At 40.9% G+C, this 26,084-nt stretch overlaps 1 protein-coding gene across 1 annotated transcript in view; it reads left to right on the forward strand.

The window, feature by feature from the left end:
• The window catches only part of Fhit (fragile histidine triad diadenosine triphosphatase), an 807,644-nt gene that overhangs the window by 587,425 nt on the left and 194,135 nt on the right, over positions 1-26,084 (forward strand). Inside the window, exon 5 of the mRNA XM_048421187.3 lies at positions 11,072-11,140. Within this exon, the coding sequence (XP_048277144.1) occupies positions 11,072-11,140 (69 nt within the window). The remainder of the gene's footprint in view (positions 1-11,071; positions 11,141-26,084) is intronic.

The following is a 26,084-nucleotide window of genomic DNA, read 5'->3' on the forward strand; positions in this document are numbered from 1 at the left end:
GGCTTCGACTGAATGTTTATTCATTGGGCAATAAACGTTTATTATTATACATTTTATTGAAACATAAATTAAAGAGCAGTAATTATGTGTAGGGCAAACAGTAAAGCAGTGTGAATTTGGCACAAAATAAGGAAGACAAGGAAAAATGTTATCCTTGTTACATTTGCATCCAATTTCTTTATTGTGTCCTCAACAGAAAGAAAGGGGAGGCACTAACTCTCCAGGTTAATGTTTTGATATGGCATGCAAATGAAATTTGCCTGGTTTGGGAATTCTATTCAAAGAGAGGGTTAACCTATGAAGGTCAGAGGCAAGATGGGTTTCTTGTGTTTTGAGAGGGAGCCCTGACGGCTGTTAGTAAAGTCAGTGTTGAACAATGAGTGGGCCTCCTTGGCAGTCCTCACAATCCTGATGGTAGGATCAGCTGTTGCTCCAGACTCAGAGTGCACCTGAGGAGTTCCAAAAATAAATTGCTTTGGAAAAACCATTAGAGTGGCAACTTTGGTGGGAAGATGTTCTTTTGTGTGGATGAATGATGTCTGCATTTCTTTTGCAATGGCTCTTTTGTCTGCCATATCCTTGTATGACCAGGGAGCCTCAAGAAGAAGTAAAAGATGTGAATGGTCAAGAAAATCAGTACATAGACATTTTAAATTTTACATAACCTAAGAGCACTGTCCTGGACCTTATTTAACTTTTTCCTCCATCCATCCAATCACTCACCTATTTGTTCATTCATTCCTATATCTTTCCGTCGTTCATCAGTCTCCTTATTTATCTCTCCCTCCATTGGTCCACTCACATTAGATCATACCATTCCAATAACAGATAATAAATCTGTTCTTTAGCCTAGGAACATGGAATGGGTAAAGGGAAAAAATCAGGACAAAACCACAATAACGAATATCCCAAAATTCCAAAATAATGGAAGAGAAACACTTGTGGTTTTTACACTGTACAGTTACAAATTGTCAGCCCACAATCACAGGAGGCCTCAGAGAGGCCAGGGAGAGTTTGACCTTTTACAATGGAAGCTGCTTTGGAAAGGCTCTTAGAAGACTAGGGTAGGAGGAATAGGAGGGATGGGAAAGGATTTTCACAGGGAAGTAGGAAGACTTTTAACTAATTTCCAAAAAGCCAAACCCATCATAAAAACAATGATTACAGTGTCAATGGATCAAGTAACAGTCTTGGGATTTGTAAGTTAGCCGTAGTGGTAAAATCAGAGCCAGGCAGTACACAAAAGCAAACAGACACATGCTGAGAGACCCTGAGAGCTCTTTCATTCTAGCTGAACAGGAAGACTCTTTCTAAAACACTTTACCCAGATTTCATCCCTGCTGTCACGTGAGCATCACCCAGTACAGCAGGGACTGGCTTCTTCCCAGGTCCCTGCTGGCTTTATGCCTCCTTTAAGCTTGTCTACCTCTTTATGGGCAGTGATTGTCAATGTGCTCTTTTCTTGCCAATCAGTTTTAAGAACTTACAGCTGTGTGTCACGGAAAGTCAACTGGGAGCCAAAATGTGCTACCGAGTATCTGTAAAGACAGATCTCAAACGTGTTCTAGAGCCCTCCCATGGGCTTCGCTCGCCACTCAGTTTTCTGTCTCAAGGGTCAGTAGTGTGCCAAGAGGGTTTGGAACCTCTGCTAGTCTGAACTCAGCTGTACTAGGATGTCACACCGTGGATTTGGAAGGGAGATGATGATGCGCTCCACTTCTGTTAGCTCAGTTTCCTCACCTGTCAACAACGGCAATGATTCTGATGATAGATGTCAGGGAGGTTCATGATAAATAATTGAGATATTGTAGATAAAGCGTTCATCTCAGTTCTTGGAGTATGGTGCACAGCAGATGGTAAGAGCTTAATGGGGAGCAGAGGTAACTGTTGCTTCCTATTGTGAAAATAAAGAATACTCAACTGCTGAAATTCCTGGAGTACTTGAGGTTTCTGTGCAGGAGTGGAGAGGATGTCTTCTATTCTAAAATGTTTCTTTTCTCTCTGAGAGTTCTGGTAGGAACACAATGAAGGTTCGATAACATTGACAGAGCTAAAAAGTTAGTGACTGGTTCTTTGAGGACCTCATAAGAACCATCTTTCTTTATTCTATTTCCTTCTTGGTTTTCTCCACTGCAACCACCAGAGAACGCTTGAACTAGCAGATATAAGATTCCGTAGCATAAAATACATGACTTGATGACGGAATGTATGTGTGTGTGTGTGTGTGTGTGTGTGTGTGTGTATACATTCACCTAAACTAGAATTTTTGTTCCAATAAAAGGGATTGTGATGTTTTGTGATGCTACTGGCCTGCTTACAAGTAAAGGCCTACCCTTGGGCTAGTCACATGAACTACAATGTGCATCACAGATGGATGAGACAAAATGAGTCAGTGTCTCATGGTCCTGCTTAGAACCTCAGCTTTGCCCCTTTATCAGCTTGATGAAATTTGCTAAATCTTGCGAGTCTCATTTTTTCAAAGAACCACTCTCCCTCTGTGTGTGTGAGAGAGAGAGAGAAACAGAGACAGAGACAGAGAGAGACAGACAGAGAGACCGAGAGAAAGCACTAGAAGAAGACATACACATAAAGAGGTCTAAGAACAATAACCAAGTCATAGTGTTTGGTAGGGCTGTGCATACATGTGTTCATATAATATATGCATATATGACTAAACATAATTCTTGGTGCATATCATTTTCACATCAATAATAGCTAATAAAAGTAACAGTAACTTTTAAATAATAGTTAGATGGGTGGCATAATATTACTAGGCATAGATGTTTTACCTTATGAAAAAATTTCAACTGTGCATCCCTCTGTATAGAAGAAAGGAAATAGATTTTGTGAATTCATTTATCAGCTTGTACAAGAAGAACCCATCTTTGCAGACATGAAACCTGACTCATTCATGTTAATCAGCTGGCAGCCTCAAAGTAGCATGTGATGCATTCCATACCATATTTTATTATTGTCATTCAATATTAGTCCTCTGTTATGAAAGAAAGGGAAGTTGAACCTTCTTTTGAGATACAAAATTATTTGGAAGTGAATGCCAAAAGCCTTTAATAACTTGAGGGTTGGAATCTACTGGGGTAACTGAAAGGAATGATGCTGTTAATTCCTCATGTCCAGATGTTTCTCTCCACACGGTGCTATCTCTACCACTATCTGTTCCTTTAATATACTTGGTGAAGGAAAACGGAAGACACCACTGGAGATGTAATTGTCTCTCAGCGTCGCTATTAGTGTCTATTACCGAACAGTAGGGAGAGTTTCATATTGTTCTGCTTATTGAGGTGAGATTTTGAACAAGGGGGACAAGTTCTTGTAGCACCTGTTTTCCTAATTGATAGTAATTACGCTGAACACGCCCACCCCCAGCAGGTAGGTCTTAATTAAAGTGGATACATTCTCCTGGAACTGTGTTGCTTCCTCAGAAGCTGCATTACTTAGTAACAAGTTACAATATGGCAGGTGACTGAACCGTGACAGTAGCTTCCATGTCCACCTCTGGGCAAGACGCCCACATACCGTTCACCTTTGTTTTTCTCAGTTGCCATCAGGGCTTCCTGTGTCTTAAAAACAGATGTTAGAAAGGCTCTTTTTCTATTTGGAGGTTGAGAGCAATAAGCTAGGAAGTTGATCTCCTTTTTACCTGTTCCTTTTGTTTTGTTCTGTTTTAGATTCTGGTAGAAGAGCTTCTCAGAGGAAAGAAAAGAGAAACAATCTCCCTGGGTTTAGCCACTACCCTATCGGGAGGTGCTTGGGATGGTGATGAGTTGTTCATGCTTACTATATGGAAGATAGTGGTAACCAATTGGCATGTTCTTATGAATAAAAAAGAAAAAGAACCTGCCAATTATTTATACCTCCTGAGCTTGAAGCCAAAAGGCAATGACAGGTTGGCAGGCTCTCAGACTCAGTGACTCCATATAGGATCACATTCCCTTGCCTGGAATGTATCTGACTTGAAAAGACCTTGATTTGGGGAAAATTTGAAATTTAAAACTGTCTGGTGGCTAAAAGCTCCTTTAAACGCTCATTGTGGCTCGGAGCAATACATCATCACATCCGTGGTGCTGAGATGATGTACGGAGCCCATATATCAGAAGAGTACAATCCCTCTCGTGATGTATGATTATAAGCCACCACGGGAGCGCCGCCGGTGATGGATGGCTTAAAAACACAATTGTTAAGCTGCAAAACTCTAGAGGGGCTCCACAATCCTGTAGGGGGGGGTTGTTTTGTTTTGCTTTGTTAACTGAATTGGTTCTTTATCCCTTTTCTTTAAGTTTCCCAACTTGACTGGGACAGATGGAACACATGGAAAACTCTGTATGCCATGTTTTGTGAAAGACAACCCAAGGCCTGAGTATTGCCCATAGTCTCAGTGAAAGATCTCTGTGCAGCTGGTTGGCAGGTTGAGAACCAGTGATGAGATTCCTATCAGACTGTTAATCTCTCTCTCTCACCTATGGAAAGGAGACTGAGCTCCTAACCCTGTAGCCCAGGAGTCGATCATAAGTTTCCAGGTGTTAGATATGAGACACCATTTGCTACAAATGGGGTCTGTACGCTACCATATCACCTTGACCCCACGGTCTGTGGCTGTGACATACCCTTGTTGACCCGATTTCTGTCGAGATACTGCTAGGGACAGAGTGTCACTCTTAACTCTCAGGGCATAGGAAATTGGCATATTGGATGATGCACACGTTACCAAGAGCAGTTCTTAACCAGTATATAAATAGACGGCTCCCTCACCCCTGGAGTGGCAATCTTCGGTCCATGATTTAGACTGTCGTGGGACGAAGCTGTTCACTCACAGAGGTAACTCGCTTGATAATGCTTCTTGTACTGGCTATTCTTCCTGTGCTTTGTCCCACAGTCCCTGACTGATGTGTTTAGGGATCACCTCCCCAGTAGGCCGCTTGCATTTCTGTCCTAGATTCCAAGTGTGTTTCAGGGCCATGGAGACAAAGAGAAGTGTTTATATTCTTGCGTTTCTGAAGAAAAGGAATTTTTATGACTCGGTCAAGTGAACAACTGGATGTTCTTGATTTTCTTCTGAGTGTTTTTCTGTCTTCTCCGTGTGTTTGATGTGTTAGTTTGATGATCAACAAATTGGAACTTTATTATGTAAACATAGTTGCCTATGGAACTTTATTATATAAGCATAGTTGCCTATTGCCATTTGAGAGCTTTTGGTAATTTTCCAAATTTCATAAAAAGCACAAAAGACATAAATCCTTATTTAGTCTTATGGTGGAAATTTTGTGTTTTGCTGTCTTAGTTGGGGTTGCTATTGCTATGAAGAGACTCCATGATTATGGCAACTCCTTTTTTGTTGTTGTTGGGTTTTTGTTTTTTTGTTTTTTTTTTCTTTTGGCGGAGGTGGTGAGACATGGTTTCACTGTGTAGCCCTGGCTGTCCTGGAACTCACGCTATAGACCAGGCCGGCTTCAAACTCACAGAGATCTGCCTGCCTCAGGCTCTTGAGTGCTGGAGTTAAAGACATGTATCATGACCATGTGACTAGCCATGGCAACTTTTGCAAAGGAAAAGCATTTAATTGTGGTAGCTTTTATTTTTAGGGTTTCAGTCTATTTTCATCATGGTGAGGCACGGCAGCATGCAGGCAGACTTGGTGCTGGATCTGAGAGTCCTTACATCTTGACTCAGGGGTAACAGGAAGTGCTCTGAGACACTGGGTGGAACCTTGAGCATATATAAAACTTCAAAGTCCCCTCCACAGTGACACACTTCCTCCAACAAGACCATATCTACTCCAACAAGGCCACACCTCCTAATAGTTTCACTCCCTTTGGAGGGCATTTTCTTTCAAACCACCACACTCACTTTCTTTACCTATCGCATCAATCAGGTCATATTCACTTCCTCAAAGCGTTATACCGATAAAATAAAAAAATATAAAATCCATATTTAAAATCAGCTCATCAACATTTGTTTTGTACTGGGCTATTTATTTGTATTTTTTATATGTTTCTTTAGTTTTTGTCATGACCAAATACCTGAGAGAAACAAGCTAGAGAAGCAAAGATTGATTTCTCATGGTTTCAGAGATTTTAGTCCATGGTGATCTGATTCCATTGTTACTGGGCCATGGTGAGAAAGAACATAATGGAAGAAGAATATGAATCTGCAGAGATGATGACTACATGGAATCCAAGAATCAACTCAGAGACGCTCAGGAGACAAGATAAGACATGCCCCCAGTAACCTACTTCCTCCAAGGATGCCTTGCATCCTTCTACTTCTTAATAATATCATCAAAATATGACTCCATGATGAATTAATCCAGTGATTAAGTCTAGGTCCTCCTGATTCAATTACTCTGAGAAAACCCATTAGCTGAGTCTTCAGTGACTTCTACTTTGATGCTCTCTTGTAATGACCTTGATCCTTGCCAAGTAATCCAAGGTAGATTTCAAATTCAAGATCAGCTGATGTGGTAGTTTGGATGGAATTGTCCTCCATAACCTCCTAGGGAGATGTGGCTTTGTTGAAGGAAGTGTATCATTGTGGGGGTAGGCTTTGAGGTCCCTATGCTTAGAATACCACCCAGTGTCTCAGTTGACTTCCTGTTGCCTGCAAGATGTCTGCCTGCTCTCTGCCATGCTTCCTGCCATGCTAATAATAGACTAAACCTCTGAAACTCTAAGCAAGCCACCCCAATTAAGCAATTTTATTTTAGAAGAATTGCCATGGTCATGGTGTCTCTTCACAGCAATAGAAACCCTAACTGAGACAGCTGGTAAGCAACCTCAATTCATATACAACCTGAACTTTCCCTGTCCTGTAATCGGCCATATTTACAGGTCTGGGATTAGAGAGTAGGTATCTTTGGAGAAGACATTATCTGGCCCCTACAATATAATATTTATTATTCTTTTAAGCCAAATTTTCCTTCTATCATTATTCTCAGGCAGTATTGAAGACAGGCGTTTACACAGGCTTAATTGACTGGGTGTATAGCTAATCCAGTTATAAAGGAGGCTGGCCTTTTATGCTTTTTCCTGCCGTTATTTTATCCCCTGCAGTTGAACTATGATACAGTCCTAACAAGGAAAAGCCGGACCATTTTGACAGCACTGACCATCTTCAGGTGATGGATACATGTGTGGGAAAAAAAAATAGAAGGAAGAAAGAGGCAGAGCGAGCAGAAAAGGCGATGTTTTTGTCTCTCTTCTCCTCCCATCCTAGCCACACCTCTAGCGAGCTAGAATCCATACACTTCACACTGTGAAAGCAAAAGCTTCAGTAGGTTTTAACACATTCACAAAGTTGTGGGACCGCCATGACTATATGAGGCTAGAGAAGAAATCATCCATCACCCCCAAAGATACGCAGTTGCCACTGACAGTCGCTCTTCATTGTGCTGCAGGAAGCACTGATCTCTCCCTGTGAATTTGCCTAGTCTGGGCATTTCATAAATGGAATCGCGTATTATATGACCGTTTGGTATCTGACTCCCTTCACTTAGCATAATGCCGTCCCTTAGCGGCTTCATTCCTTTTTATGCCCAATCATCTTCCGTTGTCTTCTTATTACAGCATTCATAGTTGATAGTCACTTTGGATTGTTTCCACTTTTTGATGATGGTGAATAATATTGCTATAAATATGCATTACGAGGTTTTGTGCCTACATGGTTTCAGTTCTCCTGGGTATATACTGGGAATATAATTTTGGGTCATTTGGTGTCTGTATGTTTAACATTTTGAGGAATTGCCAAACTGTTTTTCAAGCATGCAGCTGCATCATTTTGCACTCTGTGCAAAAGCGTTTGTGGCTTCCATGCCTCCCCGGTCTCACCCGCCCTTGCACTTCTCTGTGTTTTGATTAGAGGCAGCCTGGTGCCTATGGAGTGGTATCTCTGTGTGATTTTGATTGACATTTCACTAATGACTAATGGCACTGAGTATCTTTTCTTGGCCTTTGCAGGGTTATCTTTCCAGCTTCACTGAAACCAACTCAAGCATTCAACAACGATGAACACTATTGATGTTTCCCTCTTCCTTGCAATCCCCCCTTCTCTGGGCTTCTGGAAATTATCATCTCTTGGTTTATATACTTATTGTGTTCGTAGGTTGAGTCCTACTTCTCTTCCTTAGAAGGATGAGCACTGGCTTTGTCATGATTCCTCAGTCCTGAGAGGCTGAGTGGGATGTCAGAATCCTGTGATTAGGCTGTCACTTAAGAGCCTATGTCAGCGTATCATGTATTAGGAGGAGGTGAGATCATGCCCTCAGGGAAACATCAGCTAGACAGAGAGCTGTTTACTACATTTGGTATCACGGCAAGTTTTAAATGGTTTCCAGTGACGGAAAGTGGCATTTCCAGAACTGAATGGTAGCAGTCTATAGAAATAGCTCTGAAGAGGAAGCCCAGAGGAGGAGGGGATAGAAAGGGAATCAGAGACATGTCCAGACCCTGGAGTCACTGGCATGACCTTGGGGACAGGCAGAGTGGGTGATCAATGCTGAAAGCCTGGGCAGCATATGGAGATAGCTCTCCACATACCACAGCAGGGCAGGCCAACAAGGTGTTACCTCAGTGCGTTTCACAGGGCTAGACCTAAGAACAAAAGGGATGGTCTGAGTCATTGGCTCTCAAGTGAGCAGCATCACTTGGGGAGTTATTAGAAAGTAGATCAGAACATCCCTAATTTTAGCAATACGTAGCTATTTACTGCTGTTTTGTAATCAAAACAACAGAAACAGAATCTGTGAAAAGAGATGCTTTCATGGTGGCCCCTTTAAGGAGCTTCTGAAATACCAACTTTGCTAATATAAAACCAGTCACTGAACATGACCTCTGGTCTTCAGATTGCATTCTTAGCAGTAATGCTGTCCCCACTGCATCTGTGTGTGTTGAGAACACTCTGCTAAGTAGCACCACAAGCGTATGACAACCATGCGCTTAGTAGATTTCATACGTTAGGTCCGTAAGGTGGGGAGGCTGCAGTGCCTCTTACAGAGAAAGATGCTGAGTCACAGGCCTGCCGTGGCAAGGTAACACAGCTAGTACATAGGTGATCCGACAGTATTGTGTATACTGTATTCCAGGTAAAAGCTGTTACTGTTGTGTTCTGTGCCCTCTGGTAGTATGAGTACAAAATTTTGCTCTGAAAATTTTGATGACTTACATGTAAGGAATGGGGTGGAGAACAGGTAGATGACATCAAGGAAGGAAGAGAGAAAGGGTCTTGGTGAGAAAGAAAGGGAGGGGGGAAAAAGGAAGAATTGTATCAGGATTTGCAAGTGAAGACTGGGGGCCAGGGGTCTTTCACCCAGTACTCAGCCATTTCCCCTCCGTGTCTTCTCTGGTCTGAAGTCTGATTCATTCAACTACTTTGCATGGTTACTTTCTTCTTGGGCCCATGTTGCAAGACTTTCTTGTAAGAATTTGGTTCCTAGGTAGTTTGTAACTTACTTCTCCATGTCTGTTTCTGTATCCCTTTTTCTTGTTCACATTTGAGACTTAAATATGCCTATATTCCATTGACTCTAGGGTTTGAGGTTGCCATCATCATGAACTGGAGGTGATTTGGGCAGAAACTGCCTGGGGACTCTGTACTTGGGAGCTGACATGAAGCTCTTCTTTGTTTCATTCACCTTGGACAGCCCAACTTACTGCCTATCCTGTATACCTTATTGTTCTCCCTTCCTTGTACACAAAACCACGAGATATTTCACGTTCTGTTCTCTGGAGGCCCATTATTGTAGCCCAGCCATAGGAATCAAGATAGGGTGGGGGGGTGAGTGGGGATGTACTTTGATTCTTTGCCTGTCTTTCCATACTTTGGCTTTTCCATTCTCCTTTCTCTGTAATTAATAACAAGTTCAGGAAGTTAGCTCAAGGCTATGAATGAGGTTTAGGTTTAGAGAGATACAATAGATACCATTGGTAGAATAAAACTTCCAAGTAGCATTTTAGCCTTGAAGACTATATATTGAATTAGATACGCTGTGATCCTTAAGTCATGATCTCTGACTAATAAGACTGCTATGTCTATTACATGGGTGCTTTAGTAGATTAGACCAGGGAAATGAGGGATTTAAAAGATTAAGTGAAGGCCAGTAAGATGGCTCATCAGTAAAGGTACTTGCTGCCCAGACTGACAACCTGAGTTCTATTCCCAAAATGCATGAGGTAGAAGGATAGGACCTGCTGTCCGTTGTCCTCTGACCATCATACACATGCGCGCACACACACACATACATACACACACACATACTCACACACATATGCGCATACACACTCACACACACGCATGCACACACAGAGAGAGACAGACACATCCTAGATTTATTTTTTAAAAACTTTTTAAAAATATAAAGTTCACAGAATTATTGTGTGATGGCAATGAACAAGAAGATGAGAACCATGTGACATCATTTCCTGTGAGGACTCTACCACTCTCTGCTCAGAGCCCTGACCTCTCTGAGTATTGGTTTCTTCTTCTGTAAAATGAAGATCACTTCAGAAAAGAACTGTGGAAGCACTCCATGAAACACTGTCCAGGACTAATACAATCTCTGGTTGTCATAGCAAATAAGAATGAACGAGAGCTGTCTGTCTTATATAATTATTAGTCAAAGCCAGCATTCTTGATTTGGCCCACACTACTTCCTCTTTTCACCAATTCCCTGGCTATTTATTCAGTTTTCTCTTGACCAATCCTTCTCTCTTGTCAGCTTCAGAGTCACAGTCATAACAACCGTCTCTGAAGACACGCTGTCATTTCAAAGCCCTGGCTGACTACAGCCCAGACTGACAGTGACGCATGATTCCACAGATCCTGTGATACATACTGACATTTCCCTCAAAGTCTCGCAGGCCACCAGCTTGTATCCCTCTTGTTTTGTGTTTCTCCACTCGCAGCAGATTTCAGATGTAGTTTCTGAAAGTGATCATCAGCCTCTCCTGAAAAATAATCCAGCGAGAACCTGTGAAGGGTAATTGGCCTTCCGGAGAGCATCACTGTCAAGTCAAAAGACAGAAGGTGAATTAAACACATTTTTTTCTTTCTTTTGTACCTCCAGCATGTGCATGTCCACATTCTTCCGAGGAAAGCAGGGGACTTCCGCAGGAATGACAGCATCTATGATGAGGTGAGTCTGTCCTTTGTGACCTTATTATTGGGTCACAGGACCTGTCAGTGTGATTGAATCAATCCAATTAGCTAGACATCACCCAAGACATGATCTTAAATGGTATTCTACCCATGAGGACTTGGGAAGTGGCAGTAAAAGCTAGCAAGCTTAGAGTGACCATAAGAGGTAAAAGAAATGAATTATAATGATTTGTTCTACTAATGAAAACCAATAGCAAACCAAGTGTTCTTGTGATTTCTTCTTTGTCATGTTTACCAGGACACGTAATATCTGTGTGAAGACATGATCCTGAATCTTTGTAATGTAAAGCGTTACCAGTAGAAGTCAAGCAGAGTGTCATATGATTCTTTGAGTTGGATGCGCTAACTTTGGGAGCTGAGGAGATGACTCAGTGGATATATTGCTTCCATGATAAGCATGAGAACCTGACTTTGCTGCAACCCTAGCACACGTATATAAAGCTGGAAATGGTAGTACATGCATGTATGTAATCCCAGCACTAGGAACAAAATGGTCATGAAGTAGATGGGCAGATCCCTGGAGCTATTGGTCATTGAGTCTAGCCAAGTGAGCTACAGGGTCAACAAGACCCTATCTCAAGAAAAGATGGAAAGTGATGGAGGAATATACTTAATGCCAGCATCTGACATATGTACATATATATGCACGCTCATTAAAATGTACACACATATTTACCATACACATACAAAAACCATACTGCCTTTGCATTTAGCACACTTTTGGACTCAATTTGTCTCTCCAAAGAACTTACCTTTGAAGTACAACTTTGAGTTATTCTCAACAGAGACTTGTAGGAGGCCACTTGTTTGTTCCTGACTGCCCAGCCCCCAAATAATCACACAGAAACTATATTGTTTAAAACACTTCTTGACCCATTAGCTCTAGCTTTTTATTGACTAACTCTTACATATTAATTTAACTCATCTCCATTAATGTGTGCATGGCCACGAGACTGTGGCTTACTGGCTAAAGTTCTGGTGTCTGTCTCCAGCAGGGCTACATGGCTTCTCTCTGACTTTGCCTTCATTCTCCCAGCACTCAGTTTAGTTTTCCTCACCTTGCTCTACTCTACCGTATCAGGCCAAGGCAGTTTCTTTATTAACCAATGGTATTCACAGCATACAGAGGGGAATCCCACATCAAAGACTAGGTTGGTTTAAATAGTATGTGTGTGACTCATATCTCCTGAACATTCTAGAAGTTGGATAATTTCTGGATCTTTCCATCCAAAGATATCAATGTCAACTCAGTACTCTATGAATCATCAAGGGCCACAGGATTCTACTCTGGGGTCTTATCCACATGAAAACCTTCCAGTGTCTGCATGTGCTGTGTAGAACATTGCCTGTGGTATAGTGGGCTAGAAGAAAATGTAAAGTCATTTCACTTTATGTACTGACCATAGCAATGGAACGGAAAATATATTTCATGCTTTTGAGAGCTGATCACGTGCCCCAGGGTCATTGTATTAAAAATATTTTGGCTGTAACAAGGAAAGTTTCTTGGTTTGATTGGCAGCATCTGCCTTGGGTGTCAAATAGGATAGAAAGTTATTAGTCGTGTATTTGATTTCCTTCTTCCAGTCTTTTGGGGAAAAAAACACTTTTATTTTTAATTTTGTTTATTATGTGCCTCTGTCAACTAGACCTATAAGAAGATAAGATCTTCAACTTGTCCCCAAGGTCCACATGAACTGGATATATCTGTGTGTTCATAGGGTTTTCTCTAATGAGCTAGGCTTTAAAATGGTTATCCAAACATTGTAAATAAAAAGTGTCAGCATTTAGTAAGAACCTACATTGATGTCTGCTCAGGGAGTCGGTGGATCACTTGGTGTATTTTCCAACACTGCTGTGAACTGTGTAAAGTAGACATTGCTTAGCCACAGTTTTGAGGGCTGATTTGTGACCTGGAAGCTTTCTGAAATTCTTATTTGTTTAGGGATATCTTTATCGCTAGAGATTGTGTTTGGGTAGATGGCAAAGGCACATGAGAACAAATTATTACAAGTACCAAACCCCTCACAGGTGATTCTGATACAGTTGTAGGTGGTAGAGTAGGTCCTATGCACAACCTGGGCTTCCCAAAGCCTCTGAACACTCTAAATGTGAACTATGTTCAACAGATGTGTAGTGCAAGCTGACGGTTGGTAATGGCGTTAGTCTGTGTGGGAAGAAAATAAGAGCTACAGAATCATTATACAGAGATATATTAAATACACAAGTACATAGCTTATTAATGTAAACCAAGGTTAATAAAAATGTTGCCAAGTACAGGATATTTTAATGAATAAATTACCACATGATTTATATACAAGTGAATGCAGTTGGAGTGGCATTAAAAGTGCTTGAAAACACTGTTTTCTTAGGCCGATCAGTCACCTTGAATCTTGTTTATGTACCAAATGGGCTATTGACAGAAGCTGTGTGCATGCATTTCAGCTCCGTCCAAGACACAATGGCTGACATTGCACAGTACCTGGCTAATACTCTCTTGCCCTTCTTGCACACTCCAGCGACATCTCTTAACTCACAAACAAAGCATCACATGTTGCTACAGCCCATATATCCCTTCTATATGAACAAATAATTTCCAAAATAACAATATTTTTCGGTCAATATTAGCATATAGTATAATATTAGCTTACAATATGCTCTACAGAGAGAGTGGTACAAAACTAGAAAGTGGTTAAACAGATTAAAGATCGTTGCAACCTACTGAGGGGGAGACCGTCATTAAAGCCACCTGGCTCCATGTCTTAATTTTCTTATCTTTAAAATGAATAATGCCTACCACTCCCAAACTTGGCATGCCTATTATGGGACAGAGAGCTACTAAAAGCAGATTTTGAGGATTGGTACACATACTAAACTGTTATTAGTAGGTTGCTACTTATTATTGTTGTTGTTACTAATTTACCTTGGAACTTATACAGAGGGTAAGTGATGGGTAATCTAGATTTCAAACTAAACTGTTAGATGTCCTCATTTAGCACCCTTTGCCAGGGTGAGCAAAACATCATGCTTCCAATTTTCCCTCTGCCTTTAGCTACTCAGCCTCAGCTTGATCTCCCTCTTCATTTGAGACGCTTCTCTCGTTTGAGTATATAATAAGGCAATGCCTAGCAAGAGGCACGGGAAGCATAAAGCATCATGCAGGCCTTACTGGTACAAGATATAAGTACATTAGACTGAGTGATGTTAATCAGAAATGATAGGGTGATGAGGGATGACATTCCTTATACTGATGAAATCACTCACTGGGAATTATGTAGACACAACAAACAGGCCGGCTTGGAGGGAGACAAGTGGGAAATAGAAATAGCAAGAGACTAAGCTCAGTGAATGCAATTGCACCCCTATTACTACAGTCTACAGAAGGATACCTAAAGAAGCCCCAGGTTGAATTTGCTCATAAGGTGACATTCTCTGTCAGCACAGTTTTAAGGCGACTAGAGATAATGGAGAAGCTTCCCAGAATGGGTGCAGGGTGGCAAGTTCTGGGAACAGAGAGGTGGATGAAGATTGGGGACAAAGACACTTGGAAGGGGAACAGAATACGTGTAGAGAGAGGACGACATAGTCACTGCTTCTAACATTCTGGAACATTTTTTAAACGGACTCTAAACATGTCCGATGTGTCATTAATACATTCCTTGTGGCTTCTAAACAGAGATCTAGGAGTATCAGGCTACAAGGAGACTGAAGTCAACATCAGAAAAGGATAGACCACATTTAGGAAAAAGCTTTGAACAGTTAGAATGACCTTTGATGGAAAGGGTGATTCCATCTTTGGATCCCTTTTGGTCAGGTCGCAATTGGTCAGAAGTGTGTGAGGTCACTATGGGGACCATGTGGTTGCACTGCCTGCCTCTCCATATCTGGCCCGTTCTCCCATTCATGGTCATTGGCACTGTGAGTTCTGACAAATGGTGCCATTCTCTGGTTAGTATTATGGCGCTTGGGCAGCTGCCTGTCCAAACATTCTTTGTTTAGTTCGTAGAAATACAAGATGTAACTCTTTCTTGACTTGTGTGAGACTGTATTCTATCGATTTGTCCTCATTTCCAGCAGCCTCTTCTCGACTTTTCTCTAGCTCAGCATTGCATACTGATGATGTGTAGGCTTTGCTGGCTTCCCCGCACGGGTACTGTCATTCCCTGCAAACTGCTTTTTAATGATGTGCTTCATTTTTGTCTGAAAAGTAGTTTTTAATGAGGCTGGATGCTGGTAAGCATGTCACTCATGCTGTAGGTCAGGAGGGCTCCCACGATGCTGCCTCCTCCCTACACTTCCGTCCCTCACTTAGGACGTGCCCATGCGTCTTCTCAGGCTCTCCACAAATTAAAGCCTTTCCCCCAAATGCAGAATGAGAGGTCAGTATAAGCGGTCCTGGTTCCCAAAATCATTTCAATTTGAGCTCCTGCCCCAGTTCCTCTCTTATCTCTGTCATTCAAATGTCACTTTTCTCTGGAACATCTGTCTGGCTCGGAATTTCGTGACAAACTACCTGTAGTATCCACTGCACCTTTCTGTTTGTTTCTTTATTTACAATGCTCTGGCCCAAAGCGATTTCTTCAGATGCAATGTTGGGTCTTGCCTACGCTCCTGCCACCAGTCAGTCCCCTTCCCATATAACTTGTTTTTGCCAAACTTAGCATTGGCATTCCCCGGGCCTTTGTACAAATTGTTCTCTTTGCCTGTGGTGTCTGCCATATGTTTCCATTCACGTACGTCTGTGTCTTTATCCAAATCTTAGGTCAGGGCCACCCCCTAAAAGAGCACTCCTTCCTCTTTGTAAGATTTAGCTAAAATAAGCACTCCTGCCTTTCCACCAGAGCTCCTTCCTATGAGCATGCCAGTTACAGTTACATCCTTAACAACTCACTCCAGATAATTTTCAGTTTATATGCAACACCTGCATCGTCCAAGTGCATGGTAAAGCTTTGAGAGCAGGGACCCTAGCCTGGTATAGGGAAGGTCCTCAGTGGATATCTGTCACTCGATGCACATACGACAGGACAAGAGTCACACTTCAGGAACTTGCCGTCCCCTACAATCTAAAACATACTATAAAAGGAGAGTGCATCTTGCTTTCAGGGGAGTTGATTCATCAACTCGTGGCTTCCCTGGGTGTGAGTGGAACATGGCGCCATCAGCTATCTAAGGATAATTTAATGGGGCGTTGATAGAATAGAACCCTTTGGTCAGAAATCAGTGTGCTACAGAAGGCTGAAAAGTGTGGCACACCAGAAAGGTTTGGAGAAGCAATTATAAACCTCATCTGATTGCTAAGCAAGTCTGGTAGCCTTGTGTCAAGGACGATAAGTAACTTTTCCCCTGGAAACCTAGATCTGTCTTCCTGTAACAAATACGGATGTGAGGTTTGCTGAAAGCAGGCTGGAGGCCCACTCTGCTTTCATTCTTTAATTATCATCCTGGAGTTTATCTTCAATTATTCTCCCTGAAGCTTTGTGTCTTAGACTTGTCCTAATGCGTTTTACTCACCTTTCCGGTCCCCAGATTTCAGAGCAGGAGGCTTTCTCCTCTCCCCAAACTAAGGGTCAACTCCACCCCTTCCAAAACATACAGCTCTCTTTTCACTGTTCTCCATAGAGCTATGTGCAGCTCACAAACTCTGTGTTGGATTTTCTTGGAACTTGCATGAATTATATAAGGCCATCTCTGAACTCTCCAGCACCTCTATTATCTTGACAAGTTGATGAAGATTATGATAATGACATAAATGGTTCCTTGGATCAAAGAGCATGCATAGCAAATGTGGAGGAGGGAAGTGCCCATTGCTTAATGCCACAGTACATCATTTCATTAGCTCAGTAAGACTTACCTTGACTGTGTCTCAGATATGCATGCTCATAACTGAAATGGTCAATTCATCCGATGTTTATGGGTGACATTGAATGGTTATGATTGTGGTGCTGTGTCTAAAATTCATTTCTTGTCTTTTACAAAAAGAAGTGCCTAATAGTAAAAGAAAGGGGGATTCCAACCAGGAATTGGAAAAATTCAACCATGAACTTTATAGACAGAGCAACCATGGGGTTAAGCGTGTCATGGAAAACAATTGCTTGGCTTATTGCAATGTATAAACAAAATCAATTTACTCAAATTCAGGTCATTTGGCCCTGAAGGCTTGAGAGAAGCATTATATTGCTGATGATATTTATTGCTGAACTTGGATCTCTTTCACACATCATTTGACAATGTACTCAAAGTTCATGGATCCCTAGTTGATTTTACAAAAAAGGAAGGAATGTTTCAGTGAGACAGTTAATTAGCTGTTCTCCCTCTGGGTTCACTGATTTCTTCCTAGGGATTGGTAAGCTTCTGAGTTCACGAGAATTGTAGAATGCAAACATCGATACTTCTTGTTCAGATTAAAATTGCAACTTTTTATGTGCTATTGCATTCTTTGAGAGTTTTAAGTCAAAGAATATGGATATGATAAATTCATGGCCATTCTTAATTAAATGATATGCCTCATATCCCCCTATATGTACCTTTGAATGTGTTCTTAGATACCTAATTTAAGAGAACTGGACTACTGATTCCTATGCCACATTATTCTCCAGTTACATCTTTATAATCCCTTACAGGAGAAGAGACAGTTAGTAAAGAGTAGTTCATCAGGTTAAAATTTTTATCTCCTTTTTTCTCATAAAGATGAATGTTAGACAAAGTTGGGTTGGTTTCATACAGAGCAGTGCTTACTCAGCATGGTAGAAAGGAAAAGACAATAATGATGATAATGATGGTTTGGGAACCTCCAAAGACAATCACGAATTCATTGTACATCAACGAATCAGATCAAAAAGCGAAACCGAATAAATAACAGGTAAAATTCATATCCCTGTATGAGCCCCGCAGCTAAAGACACCATTATAGAGTCTATGTTTTTCTCATTAGAATTTACTTTAAGGGATGTTGTGTTTTGTCCTTTTTTCCTCAGGTTTTCGCTGCTATGTCACTTGAATATCTTCAGTTACATGTTACATATTAAGGTTGCATGTTAGTAATACATTAGTATAATAAGTCCCGTTACCTCCATAACTGGAACAGGATACATCTTTGAAATTCATGTGTTACATGACAACAGAGGGATGTCCTAATGATGTTAAGGTTTTGCTTCTATTGCCACCTTGTGATAGTCACGACTGATGCCCCAGTCCCCAGTCAGTGCTTACCTGTTGGTGGTGGCCGTTTTTTTGTTCCCAGCTGCCCAGACTCGAAATAACCACTCAGAAACTATATTATTTGAAATGCTGTTTGGTCAATAGCTTATACATATTGCTAGCTAGCTCTTACATCTAAAATTAACCCATTTCCATTATTTTATACTTTATCCACAAGGTTTGTGGCTACTGGCAAGTTTCCAGCTGGTAACTCGTATCTTTCCACTCTGGCAGCTATGTGGCGTCTCACGACTCTGCCCTTTTTATCCCAGCACTCAGTTTAGTTTTCTCTTCCTAGCTCTACTCTGCCCTATCACAGACCAAGTCAGCTTATTTATTCATTAACCAAATAAAAGCAACACATATACAGAAGGACCTCTCACATCACTTACCAGTAGAAATTTAAGTCAATTTATCAATTTTTAAGATTAAGAAAATTAAAAATGATCAAATGAAGTTTAATTTACTAATAGAAATTTAAATAAAAACAACCATGAGATTGTCATTTCAGATAAAAATATAGAGAGATAAATATTCTCTTATGTTTTTAAATCATAGTATATATTGTACATTCCTGATACATCTCAGTTAACATTAACCATGGGTGATGGGTGAGTACAAATTAAGTAAGATAGTTTTAGGGTTCTTTAAATCTAGAGAACTTTGAGGGTATTATTATTATTATTATATGAAACTGATGTAAAAAATATGTTTTATTTTCATCTTGCCTGTCTAAACTCAGAATAGTGTGTTTTTCATTATCCTCAAAACCCACAAAATATCAAAGTATAAAAGTCATTTAATCATTGAGATGGGGCCTATTGTCTCTTTTCAAAGATTTTGTTGGAATTTTAAAAATGAAATAGACATTCAACTCCTTACATGGAAGGTACATTCATTTTCTGTCTGTTGTTAGCACTACCAGGGATGCTCATGAGACCATCCGTGGACTTGGAGAGTGGGAGAGGCACGGTTTGGGTCATTATTTCTCCTGACAGCTGCCTTAGAAATGGGAGGCCTGGTCAGCCTTCATGAGGGTGGCTGGAATTTCTCATTAAACTTTGAAAGGAGGCACATTGTTCCTTTGCAGTAACAACATGTAAGTTTAAATTTGGGGAATCTAGACCCAGTTTGCTTCATGTTCTTTTCCAATTTCATGTACGTTAACAAATTGTCCATCTTTTCCATGTCTCGTTTTTTTGTTTTTTTTTTTTTTTTTTTTTTTTGGTCTCTGATGCTATGAAAATCAATTAGCGTCTTACATATGAAACCTTAGGCTAGGTGAAAAGTCCTCAGTAAATACCTGCTTTCATAATTTCCATGAGTATTATCATTATCCTGACAGGCTATTGTGGGGAACTAGTAGAGTGAGTTCGGTAGGTGACAGATCAGAGGTCATTTTCCATCTACAGAGAATCCATACGAGAGAGTTCTGCTACCATATGTATGTGGACTGAGAGCCTTCAAAGACAGTCATTCATGAGCTCATCAATCCTTCAAACAGTCAGAAGTAGGGAGTCCCCATGATCCTGTCATGTAGACATGATGAGGAACTTGGAGAGAAATATCCTAGATGAGAAGGTTACTATAAGGCTTTTGGATCACTCCAACAGACGAGCAAGCCGTGGTTTCTAGAATTTTTATTCTGGTGTTCAACTTCCACCTTCCAACTTAGAGTCACACTTTGAGAGAACCTGGGTATTTTTCTATTCAAGAAATTAAAGAAAAGGCTTCCGTACCTAAATATCTGTATTGTATGCATTGGACTAGCAAACATAGCTAGTGACTCATCTCATATCTTTAAATATTGAGCTTACTATGAAAACTCCAGTGTCTCCCATAAAATGTACTTGAAACGAGGAGAAAGACCTCAGCAACACTAGGCTTCTGCATAAGATTACTAATCACAAAACTTTCCAATTCTCAAGTTTTTGTCCCCCAGAGACTGATGGGAAACGATAATGGAATGACATTATGGTTTAAGGAACCCCAGTAAGCTGGACTCTGTGTCAGGGACTAGGCACACATCACCTTATCTTACAGACATCAGGATAACTGTAACTGAAGCTGAGCCTCACAGGGAGGCATCTTCCTAGACCTCAGTGGCCAAGCTTGTTTACATCTAATCTGTTGAACACAGAGTCTTCTCTATGTCACCCTTTGCTTTAATCTTTATTTTTCTGGAAAAGTCAAATTAAATGAGCTAAGCATATTTCTTGAAGGCTGTGATTTCTGATCACACACACACACTCATACACACACGTACACATACACACAGGCATACACATGCACACACATAACACACACGCATACACACATACACACATGTATACACACACACACGTACACGCACACACATTCTAAATATCTTGTAAGTCTTATAAGTCTTGAACTTCTGCTGATTAAGTAGGTAAAACACACATTGAAGAAAATGGCATTTTACAAAGCTAAATTTTTTTCTCCTTTTAGGATATGGCCCCATGAGTTTGGCAGCTTAGGAACTTCATTATAACTCCTCTTCGTAGTTTTGTTTAAACACAAGGAAATCATCAACAAACTCTAGCCCAGCTTCTACAATTCCCAAGGTCATTCTTTCGAAGCTGATGTTGTACACCAAACCTCTTATAGACTTCCGCATGCCTTATAGAGTATTCATGTCACAATAACACACTAAAATATTTAAAAGGAAATCACTGCCTTATTTTTTCTCAAAAAGAAACAGCCCTTGCTTACAACTCTCAATGGGCCATAAATATCTTCCAGGCCAGCTGTGCCAGTACCCGTTGGAAATCTGTCTTACATTAGTAGTAACTAAGGAACTCATAGAATATTCCCTTTATGCTGAAATGCAGCCTTGTTCTAGCATGCATCCTTTTCTTTTGGAAGAATTTTGTTTCTCCTCATTGTTAGGAGAATTTTGCATGCTTTGGTTAAGCACACTATGAACTTTCTGCTTGATTTCACTGATTATCTTGGCCTTTGGTTGATGTCAAGACTGAGGTTCAGTTGAGATTTTTGTCACAAGATAAAAGCAAGCAAATGTTACGTAAGTCCCCCACATAGCACACACACACACACACACACACACCAGGTGCATGTATCATGCATGTTGTTTTGTTGTTATTGTTGGTTTTGGTTTTTGATTTTTTAAGATAGGGTTTCTCTGTGTAGCTTTGGAGCCTGTCCTGGAACTCACTTTGTAGACCAGGATGGCCTCAAACTCACAGAAATCTGCCTGCCTCTGCCTCCTGAGTATTGGCATTAAAGGTATGCGCCACCACTTTATGCATGTATTTTTGATTGAATAGTTTCTATATTTAGGTTGTATCTCAAAAGTGAGAACTTCAGGAATTTGGCACATTCACTTTTTCACAATCTGGGATGAGGCTGAATTAGATTTGAGAGAGCATAGAGCAAGACTGTCCTAAGTGATGCTCTCAGAATGGAGAGGAAAGATAGGATGGGATTTGACATTAGCAAGATGATCAGTTAATAAGGACACTGACTTATGTTTCTTTCCATCAGATGCAGGAAGTAAGGCACAGAGAAACCTTGTAACTTTTTTCAGGACAGTAGAGAATTAGGAACAGATCTGAGATTCACTTTCATGCTGCCTATTTCCAGCCTGGCTTCTCCTTCATGCTGTGACCTCCACAGACACTCCCAATGTCTTCATTCCCTTTCTCCTCACTATCTCTGACACAGAGAACTCTACTATCTCATAAAACAGGGTCTCCAGAATGCTAGCTGTACTAAATATATTATCTTCCCAGTCTTTAAAATGCAGTCTCATTTTGCCCTTTCTCACTTCTTCGGCTTTCATTTGTTAGCAACAAGGCCCCATACTTTGTTGGCATTGCTCTCCTTTCTGTCAAAATGTCCTTTTTGTACCTCAACCCGCACACAACAGCAGTTCACATTCTCAACCTTCAAAGGATGACAGCATATTTTTCAAACTAACAAGGCCTTCTAGAAGAGAACAGACTTTTAAAAGATGGAATATCAAACCTTAATCTAGACATCAGTGAGACTAGTGACGCCAAAACCTAACCACAAAGGCCAGCTCTGCTCTCTGAGTGCATACCTAGAGTCTCCCTGAAAGTAATTTGGTAAATTTGCCTCTGAAAACCAATCAATGCTCTCAGTGACAAAACCATCCACATATAGTTTCGTATTTGGAACCATGCCACCCTGCCAAAACAGTAATAGACATTTCTCTGTCTTACTCTAAGATCAAAATACTCTTATCAGTAATAGTTTCTACATTACCCCAGAGTGACTACTTTGAATATGGGCAGTGTGCCCCAAGCCAAAAAACACAGAAATACTTTAGAAAGGGGAAAAGATCAATAATAATGATGGTGATGATGATGGTGCTGGTGATGATGGTGGTGATGATGATGATGCTGCTGGTGGTGATGATGATGATGATGGTGGTGATGATGCTGGTGGTGATGATGATGATGATGCTGGTGGTGATGATGATGCTGTTGGTGATGATGATGATGATGATGATGGTGATGATAATGATGATGATGATGGTGATGGTGATGATGATGATGATGCTGGTGATGGTGATGATGATGATGATGCTGGTGATGGTGATGATGATGGTGATGGTGATGGTGATGATGATGATGATGCTGGTGTTGATGATGATGCTGGTGGTGATGATAATGATGATGATGATGGTGATGGTGATGATGATGATGATGATGGTGGTGATGATGATGCTGGTGGTGATGATAATGATGATGATGATGGTGATGATGATGATGATGGTGATGGTGGTGATGATGGTGATGGTGGTGATGATGATGGTGGTGGTGGTGATGATGATGGTGGTGGTGGTGATGATGATGGTGATGGTGATGATGGTGATGGTGGTGATGATGATGGTGATGGTGGTGATGATGATGGTGGTGGTGGTGATGATGATGGTGATGGTGGTGATAATGATGGTGATGATGATGATGCTGGTGGTGATGATAATGATGGTGGAGATGATGATTGTGTTGGTGATGATGATGGTGATGGTGGTGATGATGGTGATGACGATGATGATAAATAGAAACACCAACCAAATTAAAAAGAAAGCCTAGCCAACCGAAACAGAAACAAATAGATTTACCACTATTCAAAAGAATGTGTAGACACACAACACTTTGAATAGTAACACAAAGAAAGTCAGATAATAAATTTGTCAAGCCACCCTGTTTCTTCAAATTTGTTGTAGCAGCAAATAAGAGAATGAGTATGACCATCGAATGTGGAACCTAGCCTCACCTTGGACCAGTTCCTCTTGCACTTGGATGCTGAGCCAGTGCTGGAGAGTAGGGCTAGGCAGTAGGCTGGCCTTCAGATATGGGAGAGGCAGCAGTGACATGGCCCAGCTGTCACTACTATGAAATATTAGCCCGCTGCACATGAGAGAGAAATGAATGGCAGTGACTATGCTGTGTTGGAAAGTAGAAGCCACTAAGTCACCCAGGATTATGCTCTTTGATGAAGGGTCACAGAATCCAGGGAAAAAAGTGACCACTTGGGAACAGTATCTGAAAGTCCTCCCATGGAGACTCAGGTCCTGGCTCTGTGACTGCTAAGATTATGAGTCATTCATTTTGTCTGTAGCTTGTTTCCCTATGCTCCAACTGAGATAGATTCATCTTGATCACCTCAAAGCTTGCTTTCAGTTCTGCTTCCTTGTGATGCTACGGCACTAAATAGTCCAATTGGTAAAGAGCCACTTGCCCCAAAGACCCCTTCCCTTTAATTTCTGCAAGAAGGCCGCACTGACAGAGCAGAAAAGATATTTACACTATAGTTGACTTTTAAAATTCCCTGAGAGTGGAAGATAAGAGGAAAACACACCAGATGGGGTGTGAGCGCTCTACTATTTCAAAACATAGCCATTTCCACTAAATTAGTTGGCACAAACTTAAAATTAAATACCATCCTGATTGCTATTTACAGTTGTCAAAGTGACAATACTGTGTTTCCAAAGGATGGAAGATGGTGCTAAGACTGATTAGAATATTTTTGGAGGTTTTTTTTTTTTTGCATGGAAACATTAAAGGAATGATCAGTTGGATATGAAAATATCAGGGAAATCATGGATGCAATTGAGATCTAACTCAGCACCTGGATTTCTAGGAACAGACTCCCAACAAATACCAGGAGCTTGTCTGAATGAATGCATGTCTCCTAAGTACACAACAGTGTCTTTTGTTCTGATGGGCCCTACATGCTGTGATTCCTGCTGCATTTCTAATTACAGACTCCTTTGAAAACCCTTTCCCAAGATAGTTAAGTGTTTTTAAACTTATCCTTACACAGACAGGCCAAACTTTAAGCGTGTTTTTAGAGTTGTGTAAGTCCTAAGTGAGGAAGCCCTGGTACAGTAGAGAAGAATGAACTTGACATTCAGAAGATTACTGTCCCGTGTCTTCTGAAGGAAGTATTTTAAGAAGGAGAAGGTTGTCCCCAGAGTCCCCAGCATTTGAGTGCTTAGTCCTCAGCTGCTGGTGAGGCTTAGGGAGGCGTAGGAGTTGTGGCCTTGTTAGAGGAAGTGTGTCGTTAGAGGTGAGCTTTGAGAGTTGAAAGACTCTTGCCGTTTCTAGTTGATGTCCTCTGCTTCATGTTTAAGGTACAAGATAGGAGCTCTCAGCTGCTGTTCCGGGCCCATACTGGTTGCCTGCAGGCTCTGTTCCGCTGTCATAGATGCTCATCCAGTGAAACCATAAACGCTTTCTTATTTAATTTGCCTTGGTTATGGCGTTTTATCAGTAGAAAAATAACTAACACAATTACTAAGACTGGCTTTGTTCAAAAAGGTTTATGCCCGTTCATACCCACCTAAACTCAGGGAATGGCCCTTGTGGCCTTTGGGTTCAGTGTTTCTTTAAAGCTCCAGCTCCCTGATCACAAACATTGTCTAATTTATTCTCAGAGTAAATGTCAGACAGGCACTGTCAGGACATCCAGTGAGGATGGGGCAATATTCTGCAAAGGAACTTTTCAAGGACTTTGAATAGGACTATTCATAAGGGGTCCAGCAACTAAACACTCCTGAGATCCAAATCTCTCATCTGTTAATTAAAGGTCTACTCCAGGAGCTACACAATAGCTTCCAGAAAACTGGCCAAGTATTTCAGGTGTGTGTGTGTGTGTGTGTGTGTGTGTGTGTATGTGTGTGTGTGTGTGTGTGTGTAAGAGAGAGAGAGACAGACAGACAGACAGACAGAGAGAAACAGAGAGACAGAGAGACAACAGAAAGAATAAGACAGAGGCAGAGAAAATCAGAGAGAAAGAGACAGAACTTTTTCATTTCCAATGTTTGATGATTATAAAATATCATTAAATTATATGAAATAATGGTTTTTAATCTTACTTAAGAATCCTTTTGAGTTTCTAGGTAATCTGTACGTGGTGAAAAGTCACATTCCTAGTATTTTTATTTGTCAAAGAAGTTAACCTATTACAATTTCCTGTTCTCTAATGTTTTTTTTCATTTAAATATGTAAAAGATCAGTCAGGCATGGTTAGTTAAACTCAGACATACAGATTTAAGTGATCAGGTGTTCAGACTCCATGTATCTGACATAGAAACCATGCCATGATTGCAAGAAATGTCCCCTCTTCACACATACCCTTAGTGATAGCACCCCCATTCTAACCTTAGCATTCTTGAATTTTATTACCATTTTTTTTTCAATTACCAGGTGACCT

This window comes from Myodes glareolus, chromosome 5 (assembly GCF_982192425.1).
Source record: "Myodes glareolus chromosome 5, mMyoGla1.1, whole genome shotgun sequence".
NCBI classification, from domain to species: domain Eukaryota; kingdom Metazoa; phylum Chordata; class Mammalia; order Rodentia; family Cricetidae; genus Myodes; species Myodes glareolus.